Genomic DNA, 19486 nt, shown 5'->3' on the forward strand with positions numbered 1-19486 from the left:
GGCCGGATTCCAAAGTCTGGGTCCGACGTCGGCTGATGTCGCATTTCTCTCCGACGTCAGAGTGGCTGGAGTATATAAGCATCAGCCAACGCCATCTTCTTCAGTGTTTCTTGCCCCAGATGCCAGGTGCCCTCCAAGGAAGGCTGTAATCAAATTGGAAGAAAAACAGATTTCCAGACAAATAAATAAGCAATAAACAGATACACCATAACAGATATTCCCAGCTAAGGGTAACAGGGATAGGAGTGGACCCAAGGCATAGAGGGGAAGGAGGGAGGGAAAACCCGACTGCAGTTGCATATCTATCGGACATCTACATTTATGTTCTGTACAAAACTGTACTATGTCCTTCAAAAATGCAACTGCAGTCATAACATATGGGTTGAATACCATAGCTTAGCTGGGGGAGGTGGAATGCTCTAAGAAAAGGATGGTGTAGCTATCAATCCCTGCAGGACTGCAGAAGCAAAGCCTGCTCTGGATCTGGAATATAGAGGAAGGTTGTAGTGTTTGGAAAATGTATGCACAGAGCTCCATGTAGCAGCTTCTAGAATGTCTTTTGTAGGCACCCCTCTTAAGAATGCTGTAGAGGTGTGGCTGTAGCTCTGGTGGAGTGTGGTCTGACATTGGCTGGCACACACTTTCCATGGAAGGAATAACAAAATCTGATGCAATGTCCAATCCATTTTGAAATTGTCTGTTTTGAAATTGCTTTTCCTTGTACTCCAGGGGCGTAAGCTACAAAAAGCTGATCAGACTTCCTACTGGTCTTGGTTCTGTCCAGGTAGTAGCGAAGCTGTCTGTGAATGTCCAAGGTATGCAACAGTCTTTCCCCTTTGTTCTCAGAATTGGGAAAGAAAGTAGGCAGGTGAATTGCTTGATTTAAGGAGACCCTAGATACTACTTTTGGGAGAAAGGTAGGGTTAGTTCGTAAGGAGACCCTGTCTCTGTGAAAAGTTATGAACGGTGGTATAGCCATTAGGGCCTGTAATTCCGAAACTTTTCTTGCCGAGGTAATGGCCAACAGGAATGCTGTCTTCCAGGAAAGAAATTGTAAATCCACAGAAGCTGCTGGCTCAAAAGGAGGTAAAGTCAATTTTTCTAGGACAAAGTTGAGGTCCCAAGCTGGTACTGGTGCCCTTCTTGGAGGCTTTATATTCTTGATTCCTCTAAGAAATTGCCTTAAAGGATGTGAAAACACAGGTGGATCAGTGTTGTATCTAGCTGAGATAGCTGAAGCATGTATTTTTATAGAGGAGTATGAGAGCCCATTATGTAGCATATCTGACAAATATTCCAGCATGAGTGGGATGCTCAAAAGTGATGCATCATGGCCCTTGGTGGTATTCCAAATGCTGAATCTCTTCTATTTGGCTGAGTAAACCTTTCTGGTGGATGGTCGGCGGGCTTCTGTCAGTATCTGCTGAACTTCTTTGGAAAGAGGTAGGTTGAGGTTATTCATGGGATCTCCCAAGCTGTTAGCTGTAGCGTCTGGATGTTGGGATGAACTGTCCTGAAGTTGTGTTGAGTCAAAAGTTGGGGCAATTGAGGGAGGGCCCATGTTTTGTTGTGACATATGCTCCGTAGTAGTGGGTACCAGTGCTGTCTTGGCCAGTCTGGAGCTATTAGTATCCCCTTGGGCTGCTCTGCTTTGATCTTTAGTAACACTGTGGTCATCAGTGGCAGAGGTGGAAATGCATAGATTTTTAGGGAGCTCCAGCTGAATGAGAGAGCATCTATTTTCCATGCTTTTGGATGATATGTCCTTGAACAAAACTTCTGTATTTGATGATTGAGGTGGGAGGCAAATAGGTCTATGTCCGGCCTGCCCCATGTCGAAGTGAGTCGTATAAAGATTTCTGGATGTAACCTCCATTCGTGTGGGTCTAGGAAATTCCTGCTTAGACTGTCCGCCAGAACATTGTCTTTGCCTGGAACAAAATGGGATTGCAACTATGTTTAGGCTCAGTGATTTTTCCCACAGATTCATTGTCAGTCTGCAAAGGGGGTAAGAATGAGTGCCCCCCTGCTTGTTTATGTACCACATCACAGTGGTGTTGTCTGTCCGTATTAGTAGGTGGCCTGGTTGTAGTTGTTGAGACCATAAGCTTTTTAGGTACCATTGAAGCTTTCTCATGTGTAGTCTTGCTAGTGGTACCAGGAGAATGCAGGATGCCATGTAACCCAGGGCCTGTAGGAATCTACTTCAAAACTTTAGCAAAGCTCACCCAGATGACTGCAAGGAAAGAGTTAGCTTCTTTTGCTTGTCTTCTGTCAGGTAAGCCATTTGAGAGGCTGTGTCTAGTTTGGCTCCTAAGAAGGTCATTTGCTGGGATGGCTGAAGTCTTGACTTTTGAAAGTTGACTGTGTATCCCAGAGCCTGCAGCAAATGTATGACATAATTCAAGTTTTTTGTCAAAGTTAGTTTGTCGTCTGCTTGTATGAGGCAATCGTCCAGGTACGGGTAGATTTGAATCCCCTGTAGCCTGCAATGAGCAATTACTGAAGCCAGGCATTTCGTGAATACTCTGGGCGCAGTAGATAAGCCAAATGGCAATGCTGAGAATTGATAATGCTCTGGCCCTGCAAGAAATCTGAGGTATCTTCTGCAGCTGTGTCTGATAGGGACATGCAGGTATGCCTCCTTGAGGTCCAGAGTAATCAGCCAAGACCCCTTGCCCAGCATGGGAAGGAGTTGCTGTAGTGTCAGCATTTTGAACTTTGGTACTATGAGAAAAGTGTTTAAAGCGGACAAGTCCAGTATTGGTCTCCATTAAGTTTCTTTTCTTGGAACAAGGAACAGTCTTGAGTAAAACCCCTGACCTTGTTCTTGTTGTGGAACTTTTTCTATTGCTTTGATCTGAGCAAGCAGAGAAATTTGTTTGATAGCCTCTGCCCTCTGGTTTTGTGGCAGGTTTGGCATGCCCAGTTTTCTTGGCAAGGTATGAAAATGGAACCTGTAACCGTGGTCTATAATATCCAAAATCCATTTGTCCTTTGTCAGTTTGTGCCAATTTCTTGTAAACAGAGATAATTTTCCGCCCAAAGGAGCTTCTGCTTGCTCCTTGGTAAGCGGACTTAGAGGAAAGTCATTGAGAATGTCCCTGTGGGGCGGGAGAAACCCCTGTGTCACTTCTTTGGTTTGCTGGTTGCCATTGTCGTCCCCTGTAGGATCCTCTGTATTGGCCTCTTCCTCGGGCACGCCTGCTTTTGCCCCTTTGAAATCTTTCAGGATTAGGAAAGGACCAGTTTTTTGAAGGCCAGTTCCTGCTGAATCTAGGTGGCTGAACCTGGAGGAAATCTTTGACTGTCTGAACTGACTTGGCTTTTTCCTCAATGGACTTTAACACATCTTTAGCATTAGCACCAAAAAGCTTGTTCTTTTCCAAGGGTGCATCAAGAAGTTTTGCCTTAACATGACCTGGTAAAGGTTGATCTTTTAACCATGCATGTCTACGAATGACCGCCCCTGTCATAGCTGCCCTACATGAAGCTTCCAATGCATCATATCCACACTGTAGAAAGTGATTGCTAACTTGCTGAGAATTGTGTACAGCCTCCTGCAAAGACTTCCTATCTAAAGGTACAGGGGAGGCCAATCTTTTCTGTAAATCATCTAACAAGAAATCCTGATATTGAAACATGTGAAAGAGACAATTGAGAGCTCTCATAGATAGTAGTGGAGGTGTAGACCTTCTTCCCCCATCTCTCTAAGGACCTTGCTTCCCTGTCGGAGGGCAAAGGGTTTTTGGAGGTGGTAGCTGAAACCCCTTTAGGCCCCTGGGAAATTGTTTCTAAATCAACAGCATGGGTCCTAAAGAAAAGGGAATGGGTTTCTGGGACCCTATAGTATCGGTCAGGCTTGACAGGAGCAGGAGGAAGAGTATCAGGGGTAACACTGGAATCAGAGTATAAATCATCCAAAACATCAAGCACAGGAGGTATAGCTAAAGGTCTGTGTTGGGGCTTTTTAAGGAAGGTTCGAAGGCGCTTTCTGGAATCTGAATATTCCTGGCCTTGCCACTTAAAATGCTCCCTCATGGAATGCAGAACTTCCCCAAAAGACATATCCTCTGGAGGAGAAGCCGAGGGGATAGAATCCTCTGCATCTGAATCCTCATAGGTCTGGAAGGGCTCTTCCTGGCTTTCGGAGTGAACAGAGTCCTCAGAATCTTCATCTGTGGGAAGAGGGTCAGGGGGTTCAACCCTGGGCCTCTTATCAGGAGGAGTCTGGGATCCTCTCTCAGGATGGGCCTGGGAACCTCTGATCAGGGAAATTAAATCTGCGGCCATAACCATGATTTGAGTTTCAGCAGTAGGCTGAGGTAAGGTCTTAGCAGAAAGATGCTTGGACTTGCTGGCTGCCTTGGCACGCGTGTAGGCCTTGATAGACATGGACATGGGAGGCCTAGCCGCTCCACGTGCAGGAGTGACCTTATCTACAGCAATGGTCTCGGGCATTTCCTCTGTTTCAGTATCCGGAGGAAAGTCAATAACTGGCGGAGTGGCCTCCGGTATCAGAGGTATCGGTAATGCGGTGTCTTCGGTTCGAAGTGGTGGAATAACCGCCTCAGAGGGAACCGGAGCACTCGCTGTTAATTTTGGAGTGGTGTCGGTGGAAGATGCGGGCAGAGGATGTCGGTCCCGGTCTTTTCGTTTCTTAGGAGTCTGCTTTGTCGGTTGTTCCGACGGCATCGTATAATCAAATTTATCGCCGAAAAAGTCTTCAGCGAACTCCGCCCGGCGCCTGAGAGTGCGCTTGTTAAAGCGAGCACAGGCGGCACAGGCAGAGACGTCGTGGTCTGGGCCAAGGCAAGGGAGGCAGTAAGAGTGGAAATCCTTATGAGGTATTTGTTTACCACAAGACAAACAATTATTTACTTTTTCAGTAATTTCTGACATCGGCTGAGGCAAGAAAAGGTCCCCAACGGGGTACTTAGCTTTTTTGATGACTTCGGATTCGAAGAATACAGGAGCTGACCGACCGGCACTTGCGAACTGCTTCTGCTTCGGGCACCACGCGGCAAGAAAGACTGAAGAAGATGGTGTCGGCTGATGCTTATATACTCCAGCCGCTCTGACAGAGAAATGCGACATCAGCTGACGTCGGACCCAGACTTTGGAATCCAGCCGACCGAGGGCTGCCTGAGGCAGGACAACCCATATGTTATGACTGCAGTTGCATTCTTGAAGGACATCTCCTGTGCACATCAGTAATCTGTGAGCAGTTCCACTTGAAAAACTCCCTCATACGAGGGACAGTCTCCCCAAAGGTGAGATCTTCAACCAGGCGACTCAGTTCCAATGGACTCCTCCTCAGGTGATGCATACTCCGGGGGGGGGTTGGGCAGAGTATGCCAAAGACTCGTCCTCTGAGGAATCCTCATACTCTGATAACACTTGCTCCCTAAACCTTTTCTGAGAGGAAATAGAAGGAAGACTTGGAAGGGAAACACCAGTGGGAGACTTTAAACCATAAAGGCATTGAATAATCCCTGTGTGAAGGCCTGCCAGTCAGGCAGAGGTTCCTGAAAAGCTGGAAGAGGTTTCTTTTTAAGGGGCAAGGCAACATTATGGAAGGCCCAGACATAGGCCTGCATTCTATAACGGTCATTGGCACTTCCTCCTAAACCAAGATCTTAGAAATACCTTGAGGGCCTCGAGTCTAGGTTCCACCTGCTCATCTGAAATGAGCATCTGCAACACCTCCAAAAACATGCCAGTGGTTGACTGACTGCTTCCACTCAGGCTCCTGCAGAGAGATATGAGCCAAATTCCAAACTGGCCTCCGGGCCTTTACTGGCCTCGAGAGAGACCCACTGAATGGGAGGTGTAGATGAAGCCTCAGACTGAGCTTCTTGGCCTTCTTCGCAGACTCAGAAAGGGCCCGATGTATCCTCTGTAACGTCACACACTAACCTTTTAAGTCTTTGATTCTCTAAGAAAATATTTAGAGTGCGAAGGCAGCTACGTAGAATTTTGTGAACAAATGCCATACACAGAGCAAGACTGGTGGTCATGATTAAGGCAAAAACAAAAGATTCTTGCCACCAGTGTTTGTATGTGGAATTTGTCTTCTACAACAACACTTACCTTTTCTGGATAACATGTAACCTCAGACAGAAAAGCAGTCGTAAAAGAAAAGCCCCCAGTGGGGCACTTATATGAACACACCAGTACAGCAACCAGAAACTCGGGCAAGCAGACCGATGGTCAAAGATGGAATTCGGACTGGTGGCAGAGAAGTTCTGAGGTGGTACGTGTGGATGTCACACTTTTGGCAGACACCTGTCTTGGGCCTATGTGTGACGTCCCACGTACCTAGCAGTGGTAAAGGCTTTTGTATACTGGTGAGATGTCAGAATCATTTATGGCTGGAAATCTCTCATGTAATGAGTACTGCAACATAGGAATAGAAGAACATCCTCTAATATCTGTCACACTCCCAGTGAACGGGTATGCAAGCTTATATGCAAGCAAAAGGAAAGTTGATGTGTTATGACTGTGAAGGACTGTTTCAGCTGACTACTGTTGCATACAAACTACATTGAAATATACTATAGAGAAGGATTTGCTGTATTACAAACAGTAATAGGCATCTGTCATGTACATCAAATGGTGACATGTCAATAGATACCATGGGTGAGATACTTGCAGTATAATGTAAATGAACAAGGAAAGCACAACTCCCATATGGATGAATGTGCACGAATACATGCCATGACAATACCACCCACCAGCTCTGGCAAACATGACTACTAGATTACACAAATGAAACACGTACTATTTTTACTCTCCAGAGGCACCCTCACTGGACGGGTCAGAGCTCAGTGATGAGCTCCCTTGTGACCTCCCAAGGAGGAGGCATGCATGGCCCATCAATGTACAGAAACATTACACAAAACTCATTGCAAACATGAACAAGCCACCACAAGCAAGACTAAAAAAAATGATCTATACATGTTACCAATATATTATAATATAAAAACTGCAGATAAACTCTGCACAAAACTAAACAACTTGGTAAGGTGAGCAGACACTACAAGTTTTCTTTTTACGTGTGTTCGCGCGTTGTGTATGAATGCAACAAAAATCATTTCCATTTCTATATCATCTACATTTAGAATTAAGTTCTAAAATGATCACCAAACTGGACTTAATTGCATTTTAAATATTTCACCTGTATCTTGTCTCTGTGTTAATATGATCAGGGAGCCTTTTTGGTACTAGAAAGCATCCACTAAAATGTTAATCCACTGGTGATGTTAGTTTAAAAATCATACTACTACTGTTTCTGGTTAGTAATTATAAAACCATGTGCATCTTCCAACACCAATTTCAACAGACAACCAATGATTCGGAAAACATGGATATTAACTGATAGCACAGTCATCTTATCCTTTCCATGTTCAAGGGAGCGTCTTCTGGACCACATTTTCCTTGAATCCTTGATTCTGTCCCCAAGTTGGAGGTCATCATCAGAGGACACAGTTGGAGAGAAATGGTGCTTCGTTTTCAGTAGGCCTGGGAAAGTGTTTGGAAAACCAGGGGAGCTCTGGCAGTGATGAAAGACTAGTCTGGACTAGAAGGAATAAGGTCAGGGAATTGGTAAATCCTTTTAAGAAAAAAAACATGACAACATACAGAACTGTCAAAGGAAAAATGCAGGACCACAGCTTTTAAAACTGCTTATGTGATTCTGAAAAATACAAATTCCTTCTAAACAAAGCTTTCAGTTAAAAAAAAAAAAAAAAAAAAAAAAATATGAACCTGTCTGGCTACTGGAAAAATATACATTTTAAACGTATAAAATCCTATATTCTTTGTGTTAATACAGATGTAAAGTAAAGTATAGTTGTTCAAGAACTTACCATAGCAGTAGATGTTCCTACTGATCACTACTGTAGTATTGTAATAGATTGGTTGTAGCTCGCAGATGCACGGCCGGAGTACTAAAGCTTTAACTTCCAAGGGCGCATGTCTGGATGATGACCTCAGTTAGTCAGTATGTGAAGCATATAATCAGACACACGCAAGTACAGTTGTGTACACAACATAAATGTAAATGTTCAAGTGTATTCACTGTTGCAATCATTACCTGTGGGTTATCCCTGCTGTGGTTAGCCTTCGACCGGTCCAAATACCAGTCTCGATTTTTTTTGCATTGGCTGCAGTCACCTGAAGTCTGACTTCAGGTTGTCAGTTATATAAAGCAAGACGGCCTACATTACATCAGTTTTTCTTGCCCTAACCCATAAGAAGCTCAAGGAAATAAGGAAAAGTGTTCCTGGTGGCTAAAAGCCAATGTGGGAAGCTTTTGTCCACCTTGGGTTAGATGCTATATGGGGGATGGAGTGAGGGAAACCAGGACTGCAACAGTGAATACACTAACATCTGCATTTATGGTAAGTGTACATAACTGTACTATGTAAAGTTATGTGCACTTACGATAAATGTATATAACTGTACCATGTTCTTTGTGTTTCACTGTTGCAGTTATCACCTGTGAGATGATTCCCAAAGCTGAGGAGAGGGGTGCACGGATAGGTTACAGTCCTAGGCTTGGGTCAGCAGGCCCTGCAGAACTGCAGAGGCAAACCCTGCCCTAGACTTAGAGAGGTAGGTGGTAATGCTTTGTAAAGATATGGACAGAGGTCCAGGTGGTAGCTTCCAAGATGTCCCTGATGGGGACTCCTGAGGAAGGCTGTGGAAGTGGAGGCTACCCTAGTGTAATGGGTACGGATAGACTTGGAGGGGGGGGGGGTTCCCATGTAGTCTGTAGCAGAAAAGTACAGTTGTGTACACTTACCATAAATGTAGATGTTCGAGTGTATTCACTGTTGCAGTCATTACATTTGGGTTATCTGTTTGCAGTAGCCCTCAGTTGGCCTGATTAACAGTCTTGGGTCCTGCGTCGGTTGCTGTCCCTTCTTCCACGACGTCAGGTCGTCAGGGGTATAAAACATGCAGCCGACACTATTAAATCAGTTTTTCTTGCCCCAGATGTCAGGTGCCCCCCTAATGGGAAGCAATTAAATCTATAAATACAAGGATATACCTCCAACAAAAAAGCAAATACAACAAAAAGCTTTTTCCGCATAGTGAGTGAGTACAGGTATAGCCAAAAGAAGAAAGGTGGCTGGAGGGAGGGTAACCAGAACTGCAACAGTGAAAACACTCTAACATCTACATTTATGTTAAGTGTACACAACTGTACTATGTTCATGTTTCATTGCTGCATTTATTACATTTGGGTACATTCCCAAAGCTAAGGTTGGGAGGAGGAATTTAAATAGAATTAGGACCAGATATAAGGCCCTGCAACACTGCAGTGGCAAAGCCAGCTCTGGATTTAGAGAAAATTGGCAAATGATAATGCTTGGTGAAAGTATGCACAGAATTCCAGGTAGCAGCTTCTAGGGATGTCCCTAGTAAAGATGCCCCTGAGAAAGGCTGTAGAGGTAGACGCAGCCCTGGTTGAATGGGGTCTGATGCCCTATGGGATAGGTTTTCCATGGTGCTTACAGCAGAAATTAATGCTGTGGCCTATCCATTTTGAAATGGTTAGTTGTGAAATAGCTTTCCCCTCTGTCCCTGCAGGAAATGCCACCAGCAGTTGTTCAGATTTCCTTTGAGGTTTAGCCCTGTCCAAGTAGAATCTAAATTGTCTGTGCACATCTAAAAAGAGTGCAGTATCCATTCCCCTTTGTTCTGTGGGTAAGGAAAGAAGGTAGGCAAATGAATGGACTGATTAAAAGCCACATTGGATACCATCTTGGGCATGGAGGGATCGGTTATGAGGGACACACTGTCCGCATGAAAGATGATGAAAGGTTCCACTGCCATAACGGCCTGTAATTCAGATACCCTTCTTGCAGAAGGGATTGCTAAATGGAAAGCTGTTTTCCAGGAAAGAAATTTTAGATCTGGAGTATCAACTGGCTTGAAAGGAGGAAGAGTGAGTTTATCCAAGACAAAGTTAAGATCCCAGGCTGGAGTTGGAGCTCTCCTGGGTGGCCTTAAATTTTAGCCCCCCCCCCCCCCCCCCCCCGAGGAACTGCTTGAGCAGTGGGTGAGAGAAGAGGGGAGGCTCTGTGCTATAATGAGCTGAAATGGCTGAGGCATGAATTTTGATGGAGGAAAAGGACAAGCCCTTATGAAGCATCTCAGTCAAGTATTGTAGAATCAGAGGTAAATTGGGCACTGCTGCATTCATTCCTTGAGACTGGTTCCAGGCACAAAATCTTTTCCATTTTGCAGCATAAGATTTTCTAGTACTAGGCCTCCTTGCCTCAAATTATATCCATCACTGATTGACTGAGGGATGGTAAAGGAGAGATTAGGTATATTAGCCAGGCTGCTAGGTTCAGGGTTTGCAGCTGAGGGTGCAGAATCTGGTTCTCCTGTTGAGACAACAGGGAAGGAGTCTGAGGCAAGTGCCATGGAGCCAAGCGTGACACACTGTGCAAGAGTGGGCACCAGTGCTGATGAGGCCAGTCTGGTGCAATTAAAATAATCCTTGGCTTGTCCTGTTTGATCTTTAGTAGTACCTTGGAGAGCAGAGACAGAGGAGGAAAGGCATAAACGGATAGGTTTTTCAGCTGAAGGATAGAGCATCCACTTTCTAAGCTAGCTTGAGGGGAATCCTTGTGCAAAATTTGTCCAGTTGATGGTTATGGGTGGTGGCAAACAGGTCTATATCTGGGCTCCCCCATTTGCTTGTCAACATGTTGAAAATCCCTGGTTCCAGTTTCCACTTGTGTGGGTCCACATGAGGTTTCTGCTTAGTCCGTCTGCCAGTGTATTTAGTTTTCCTGGCAGGAAATGAGCTTGTAGATTCACTTGGTAGCTCAAGACTGTGTTCCACAATGCCATGGCTAGTCTGCAGAGGGGGTAAGAATGTGTACCCCCTGCTTGTTTATGTACCACATGACAGTGGTGTTGTCAGTCTTTACCATTAGTTATCCTGGAAGAATGTGGTCCTTGAAGGCTGTCAGAGCATTCTGTACAGCTAACATTTCCTTTTGATTTATGTGCAGGTGCATTTGATATGGGTTCCATTTGCCCTGAATGCACTTCCCTGCCAGGTAAGCCCCCCATGCATAATCTTATGCGTCTGTTAAGATTTAGGCGACAGGAGGTAATGTGAATGGTAGTCCCCGGTTTTGGTGGCAGGCCTCTGCCCACCAAAGGAACTCTAGGCGTAGGCAAGGTATGACATGAATCCTTGCTTCTAGATCCTGTGAATGTTGACACCATAGGCTTTTGAGATACCATTGTAGTTTACTCATATGCAGCCTTGCATATGGAATTAGAAGAATGCAGGAGGCCATGAACGCCAAGGCTTGCAGTATTTGCCTTGCAGATAGCTGGGTTTTTGTGGCCACTTGTTCAAAGTAGGTTGTCAAAATGAATCAGTTTTTCTGGCCGGAGGAAAGCCATCTGGGAAGTTGTATTCAAGCTTGCTCCCAGGAATTTAATTTGTTGACAGGGTACCAGGCATGATTTCTTTTCATTTATCGTGTACCCCAGACAAGTTAGAACCCTTTGTACAAAGGCCAGATGATTCAAAAGTATGTCCTGCCTTTCTGCCTGAATTACACAATCGCCCAGGTATGGGTATATTTTAATATTTCTTTGCCTGCAAAAAGCAATAACTGGAGCTAGGCACTTTGTGAATACCCTGGGCGAAATAGATAAGCCAAAGGGCATTGCAGAGAATTAATAGTTGGTGTATCCTGCTTTGAAGCTTAATTATCTTCTGCAAGATTCCGTGACTGGGATGTGCAGGTATGCTTCTTTTAAATCTAGTGTTGCCAAACAGGCATCTTTGCCTAGCATAGGAAGTAACTGAAGAGTCAGCATCCTGAATTTTGGAATCTCCAAAAAGGTGTTTAGAGTAGACAGATCCAGGATAGGATGCCTTGAATTGTCTTTTCTGGGTACCAGGAAAAGTCTTGAGTAGAAACCTTGTCCCTTTTCCTCTTCTGGTACTCACTGAATAGCCCCCATGTTTAAGAGAGAGTACTTGATTTTGGGCCTCTGCCCACTGATTTGGGGGTAGATCTGGCCACCCGCTTGGTGTTGGTAATGTGTGGAAGTGAAATCTGTATCCTTGGGACCCATTTGTCCTGGGTAATGAGTTCCCAGTTTTTGGCCTGCAGATCAATCTTTCGGCCTAAAGGAGCATTCAGTTGGGAAGTGCTTGGAAGTTTTAAAAGCAAGTCATTGAGACAGTTTTCCATAGGGGGGAGTCTTACTACTCCCAGATTTGGGTGCGGAAACACCCCACTGCTTAGTCTTGTGTGTCCCTTGGGACTGAAACCTGGGGTGTCTGCTGTGTCTGGGTTTGGCTTAAGAAGACTTGGAAGGGACTGGAAATTACCAATTTTTTTTTAGAGGGTCAGTGCCTAAATCTAGGAGGCTAAACTTGTAAGAAATCAACAGTTGGCATAGATTAGCTTTATCTTCCATCTTTTTAATAACTTCCTCAGCCTTGTTGCCAAACAGGTGGACCTGATTTAAGGGAGCATCCAACAATTGAGCTAACATGATCAGGCAAAGATTGCTCCTTAAGCCAAGCATGCCTTCGGAGCACAGACCCAGTGACAGCAGCCCTGCAAGAGGGCTCTAATGAATCAAATCCACATTGCAAAGTATGCTTTCCAACCTGTTCAGCATAATGCATTAAATCTGTAAATCCTTATTTTCAGCACAGTCAGCAATCAACAATTTTCTGCTTAAGCAATCCAATAACATGTTGTTGATACTTTAACATGTAAAACTGGTAGTTTAAAGCCCTAATGGCCAAGGTTGCAGAACTGTAAACTTTCTTACCCCATCTATCCAGCACCCTGGAGTCTATCAGAGGAGGTAGGATTTTTAGTAGTAGAAGCCTTAATGCCCTTGGGTCCCTGTGAAATAGTCTCTGGATCTGCAATGGGACTTTTAAAAAGGAACTTGTGTGAATCAGGAACCCTGTAATATTGGTCAGGTTTTCTGGGAGCAGGAGGCAAAGAATCAGGGGCCAAACTAGACTCTGAAAAGGCATCAACAATGTCTAGTACAGGAGGTATAGCTACAGGCCTATGCTGAGGCAGGAGTAAAAAATCCCTAAGCCTCTTTTCTGAATCCGAAAAATCCGGGCTTTCCCAGTGGAAATGCTCCCTTAGAGTAAAGTAAGGTCTCGCCAAAAGAAAAATCCTCTGGAGGAGAAAGCAGAGGGAATAGAGTCCTCTGCATCAAAATCCTCATAAGTAGATAAGGGCAAATCCAGATCATCAGAAGAATCAGAAAATTCAGACTCCTGGTCAGAAGATTCATAAACAACTTCAGTCCTAGGTCTCTTAGAAGGGGGAGGTTGGCTTCCCCTGATTAGAGTTACAAGATCTTCAGCCATTCTTATTTGTTTTTTAGACAGAGGCCTGACCATGCAGGCCTGGGTGTCAGTTTCTTGGGCATGGTTCGAGAATTTGGCCTAAATGAAGGTGTCGGTTTAATATGCAAGTCCGTAGGCCTGAATACACCCTCAGAAGCCAGTGCCTGCACAGCGGCTACGGACCCATCCAAGGTAGAGACATCCGCAAGTTCCACAGTTGAAGCATCTCTCGGCATACCTGACTCCGAATGGGTCTCAGCAGAGGCCTGCGAGTCAGAAGTAGCTGGTATCAGGGGCTGCAAAAGCACCAGAGTACCGGCGAACTGGCGACTGGCTTAAGAGAAGCGTCGTCGGCAGCTTTGGACCTCGGCGGCCTGTCTATCTTTGCGTTTTTTTCGGAATCCTGGCAGTCGGATGGCTAACCGACATTTCTGGATAATTAAACAGAGAACTGAAATATTTAGAGGTGAAAATATACAGACGACAGATACTGCGCTGATTAAATAAAGCACAAAACAGACAGCAAAGTACGTCGTGGTCAGGGCCTAGGCAAGGAATACAGTACAAATGAAAATCTTTGTGAGGTATTTGCTTTCCACAAGTAATGCAATTACTAACTTTTACTGACATCAGAAAGGAGCAAGAAAAAGTTACCCAATGGGGTACTTAGCTTTAGTTGAAGACTTCGGTTCTGAAAATCGAAAATTAAAATTTCAGGAGTCTGCCAACCAGCACTTGCCAACTGTTTCTGCTTCGGGCACCGCACGGCAAGAAAGACTGATGTAATGGCATCGGCTGCATGTTTTATACCCCTGATGTCATGGAAGAAGGGACAGCAACAGACGCAGGACCCAAGACTTTGTTAATCAGGCCGGCTGAGGGCTACTGCAAGCAGATAACCCAAATGTAATGACTGCAACAGTGAAACGTGAAGAACATTGGATACAGTGTGATATCCATTTGGAAATGGGCTTCCCCTCTGCCCCAGGGGAAAAGCTGACAAGTAGATGCCTGTTTTTCTGAATGGTTTGGTACGGTCCAGATAGAATCTGAGTTGTCTATGCACGTCTAGCAAGTGTAGAATTCTTTCCCCCTTGTTTGGAGGGCTGGGAAAGGAGGTGGGTAGGTGTATGCCCTGGTTGAAGGTCACATCAGACAGGATAGGAGAAGAGAAAGAGGAGCCACTATTGAGCAACTTGGCTAGGTAATCCAAGTTAAGAGGGATGGAAGGATGGGAGATAGTGGCCCCTTTGGACTGGCTCCAGGAGCAGAATCTTTTCCATTTCCCTGCAGATGGCTGTCTGGTCCTGGGCCTTCTGGCCTCTGATGTCTAGGACCCGTTTGCGTAACAGGGACTCTTAGCTTTTAAGGTATAAGCCATGCTGAAAGATTGAGTGCAAGTCTGGGTGCAGTATCTTCCCCTTCACCCGGGTCATGAGGTCTGAGATCAGGGGAAGCTGCTTGGGGGGGTTGTAAGATCAGGCTGCACAGTAAGGGGTAACAATGCTGTCTGGGCCAAACTGAAGCAATGAGGATGGCCTCTGGTCTCTCCTCCCTTATTTTGATCAGTACCTTGGGAATAAGGGGCAGAGGAGGAAACATACACAAAGAGGGAGTTCCAGGGGATGGTCAAGGCATCCACCTTCCATGCTAAGAGGTACTATTCCCTGGTAAAGAACTTTTGCAACTGGTGGTTGAGGTGCGAGGCAGAGATCCACTTCTGGAGTCCCCCACTCCTGAGTGATTTGCAGAAAGATTTCCCTGTGGAGCTGCCATTCGTGGGGGTCCAGTAAGTTTCTGCTTAGGTGGTCTACCAGGGTGTTGTTGACCCCAGGTAAGCATTTGGAAATTAGGTGTAGACCCATGGAGGTGGCTGTAAGGCAAGGGCTCATGGCTAACCTGCACGGGGCGTAAGAATAGGTCCACCCGTTTGTTGATATACCACATTACTGTGGTGTTGTCTTTTTTTTATAAAAAGAACCCCTGGCCTGAGATTGGGTTTGAAAGATGTCAGAGCCTTTTGTATTGCCATAATTTCTTTCTGACTGATGTGCAAGTGAAGTTGCTGGGCATCCCTAAGACCTTGGGTGCACCTGCCTGCTAGGTGAGCACCCCAAGCAATGTCTGAGGTGTCTGTGGTGATAGCCTGGTCAGAAGGGCGGAGGATGAAGGGAAGACCCTTGTTCCTGACACAGGCCTCTGCCCACCAGAGAACTTCATCCTTTACACATGGGATCAGAGGGAGAGAGGTCTCTAGGGACTTCCTTAGATACCACTGAAGCTTTCTCATGTGAAGCCTGGCTAGAGGAATGAGAAGCATGAAATATGCCATGTATCCCAGGGCTTGCAGAAACTTCCTCGCAGTGAGGTGACTTCTGGAAGCCATCTGGGTCAAGTAGAGAGGCAGGAAGCTCTGCTTTTCCAGGGATAGGAAGGCCATTTGGGATGCGGTGTCTAGCACAGCTCCCAAGAAAATGATTTTCCTTATGGGGTTTTGCTTTGATTTCTTCTCGTCGATGGTGAACCCTAGGAAAGTTGGGAGCGATATGACAAAGAAGGTCTTGGAAAAGCTTTTCTTTGCACTCTGCCTGAATCCATGTAAGAGTAAATCTGTACACTTTTCTGTCTGCAGAATGCTATGGCCAGGGCCAAGCATTTGGTGAATACTCTGGGTGTAGTAGATAAGCCAAAGGGCAGCACGGAGAACTGAAATGTGAGCCTGCTCTGAAGTGCAGGAATTTCCTGTACGATTCCGAGATGGGGATGTGGAGGTAGGAATCTTTTAGGTTTAGGGTCACTAGCCAGGCATTTTTCATTAGCCTAAGCAGCAGCTGCTGCAAGGTTAGCATTCTGAATCTGGGGAACACTAGGGAGGAGTTCAGAATGGATAGATCCAAGATGGGGGGGGGGGCAAGTGCCCTCTTTTCTGGGAACAAGGAATAGTCTGGAATAAAAGCCTTTGCCTGTGACCTGAGGGGACACACTCTACTATTTCAATGCCTCTGCCCACTGATTTGGAGGCAAGTCTGTGTACCCTCTTGTAAATGACAGTTCACTGAAAGAGAATTTGTATCAATGAAAAATTATCTTTAAGACCCATTGGTCCTTTGTTACAGAAAGCCAATCGTCTCTGAAGAGGTAGAGCCTTCTTCCTAAATTTTGATGAGTAAAGGGAGGGCAGAGGGGGGAGTCACTGTGTTTGCCATAGAAGCTTGGCTTAGAACTCCCTGCCTTAGAGAGACTGAAGTGGTCCATTGTTTGCTTCTTTGCTGGCCCTGCGATAGGGGCCTGGATTATCTGTCCCTGCGGGTCTTACCTTGGGCCAGTCTGCTAGGTGTAGGGAAGGCCCAGTGCTTAGAAGGAAAGCTTCGGCGGAACCTGGGAGGTTAAACCTGAAAGAAATCTTTTACTGTTTGCACAGATTTTACTTTGTCTTCCATTTTTAAGCACCTCATCTGTTTTTTCCTCAAACAAGCGCTCCATATCTAGGGGTGCATCAATAAGTTTAGACTTGACATGATCAGGGAGAGGCTGTTCCTTCAGCCATGTCTCCTAATAACAAATCCTGTCACTGCTGGCCTACTAGAGGCTTCTAGGGCATCATACTCACACTGTAATGAGTGTTTGGCCACTTGACAAGCAGAGTGCAGTAAATCTGCTAACTCTTTTGAACTAGCAGTCAGGAAAGGTAGCAATCTTCTGTTTTAATAATTCCAAAGTGTGTTGTTGATATTTTAACATATGGAACTGACAGTCGAGTGCTCTGACAGCTAAGGTTGCAGAGGTGTAAACTTGTTTTTACACCATCTGTCCAGACCTCTGGAGTCCTTATCAGAAGGAAGAGGATTCTTGGCAGAACTAGTCTTAGCTCTTTAAGTCCATGTGTAATGACCTCTGGGTCTGCAGCAGGATTTCAGTACAGATATTTGAAAATCTGGTACTCTCTGTAGTACCCGTCAGGTTAACTGGGTGCAAGAGTGAAGGCGTCAGGGGCTAAGCTGGACTCATGGAAATCATCATCCACCACTTCTAAAATAGGGGGGATGGCCAAGGGTCTGTACTGGGGCAGGTCCAGAAACGGAGTCTTTTCTTAGACTGTGGGATGTCCCGAGACTCCCATTGGAAAGTTCCCTGAGGAAGTGAAGTGTTTCCCAAAGGAAAGGTCCTCTGGAGGGGAGCCACAAGGGATGGATTTCCTCTGCATCAGAATTCTCATAAGCAGTTAAGAGATGCTATTCCTCTTCAAAAATTGAATAGTCAGATTACTCAGAAACTTGTTCTGTAAATTTCTGGAAAAGGGTGCCTTTTCCTTTTAGAAGTTGTGGCCTGACTACCCCAGATAAGGGAGATGAGATCCTCCGCCATTTTAAGCATTTGTGCTTGAGGTGGTGGAGCAGTAGCAAGATGGTGGCTAGAAGCAGAATTTCTAGGAGTGACCTGGCTTCTAGGCCCGAGAGAATCAGTAGTCGGATGAAATGTCAGTTTTTGTCTGGATTCGGTAGTGCAAACTGCCTCCTTGGAAGCCGGTGCCTGCGTTACGGCTCCAGACCCAACCAAGGTACAGATAGCCCAAGGCTCAAAAGACGAAGATTTCTGCGGCATACCAGACTCTGAAAGGGTTTCAGTAGAGGCCTGCGTAGATATCGAATCGTGCATCAGGAGCTGCGAATGTGCCTCACTGAATTCTGGAGAACTGACTACTTGAATAGCAGCAGCATCGTCAGAAGGCTTAGTTTTATGTGATCTGTATCTTTATCTCTACGTTTTTTCGGAATGTCCACAGACTGTTGGCTGAAGGACGCCATATCAGAATGCAAATATGGAACATGAAAGTAACTGTCTACAAAAACAGCTCTACAGCAAATGGTTCTCGCATTAAAGAGGATACAGAAGCAGCAATGGAGGACATCTTAGTCTGGGCCTAAACAAGTGACAGTAAGAATGGAAGTCTCGGTGTGGGATCTGCTTCCCACAGGCAAGACAATTAACTTTTTCTGACACTGGTTAGTGCAAGAAAAAAGGATTCCCAATGGGGTACTTAGCTTTAGATGTTTTCAGCTGAAATTCAACTTCTGGCAAGGACCAACCAGGCACTCATGTGGAACTGCTTCTGCAATAGGCTCCACGGCAAGAAAGACTGATGTAATGATATCGGCTGCCTTGCTTTATAGCACTCACTACCTGACGTCAGACTACAGGCGACTATAGCCAACACAAAAAAACACCGACTCTGGTATTCGGGCTGACCGAGGGCTACCACAGCAGGGATAACCCACAGGTGATGACTGCAACAGTGAAACATGAAGAACATCCTCAGGACCATCTCCAAGCCAGCAGCCTGAAGAAAACAGAGGAAGGAGACTGGTAAGCTAGGAGGGGCTTAGTTTGAATAGTTAAGTAAACTCCCACAAGAAGAGATTTAATATCTTGAGAGAATGCGTGTTTGTGTGTAAGACAGTATTTTATGCCACTAGTGAGAGACAAGAAGAGAAGGTGAGGGAAGGAATACTACAACAGTGACTAGTAGGATCCCTACTGTTATGGAAAATTCTTACACAAATGTACTTGGTCCTGAATGAAATCATTGATGCAGTATTCGTAACAGATGTGTGATTTCAACAGATGTAGACGGCGTTCAGGCAGAATTGTTCCATCAAAAACTGCCCTGGACCTGGAGAAGGCATTTAGCTTAGTTTTTCGTGAAGGTGTGGACAGATGACCAGGTAGCTGCTCTAAAATGGTATTCAACTCCTTGTAGAAGGCACAAGATGAAGCCAACTGATCGAATGGAATATGTTTTTGCCCAAGTGGGTAATGTCTTTTCATGGTGTGAATAGCAGAAGGAAATAGCCTTTGAGATCCAAGATGCAATAGTTTGTTTGGAAAATGATTGCCCTAACCTGGAATCCAAGGAGGAGATGAACAGCTGATCTGTTTTCTTCATGTCCTTAGTTCCTTAGTTCTGTCCAACTTGATCCTCACTTGCCTGTGAACATCTGAAGAGTGTGAGATTCCCCCCCCCCCCACCCACCCACCCATATTTTGGGGAAGAAGGTTGGCAGGTTGATGGCCTGGTTGAAGGTTAACTCACTAACCACTTCTGGCATG

General features: G+C 45.4%; 1 protein-coding gene across 1 annotated transcript in view; it reads right to left on the bottom strand.

The window, feature by feature from the left end:
- Positions 1-19486, bottom strand: part of CAB39 (calcium binding protein 39) — a 1351479-nt gene that overhangs the window by 1063251 nt on the left and 268742 nt on the right. Inside the window, exon 3 of the mRNA XM_044070040.1 lies at positions 7379-7582. Coding sequence (XP_043925975.1) covers positions 7379-7582 — 204 coding nt within the window. The remainder of the gene's footprint in view (positions 1-7378; positions 7583-19486) is intronic.

The sequence above is a fragment of the Protopterus annectens genome, chromosome 4.part1 (genome assembly GCF_019279795.1).
Source record: "Protopterus annectens isolate FY-2018-M chromosome 4.part1, PAN1.0, whole genome shotgun sequence".
Lineage (NCBI taxonomy): Eukaryota > Metazoa > Chordata > Ceratodontiformes > Protopteridae > Protopterus > Protopterus annectens.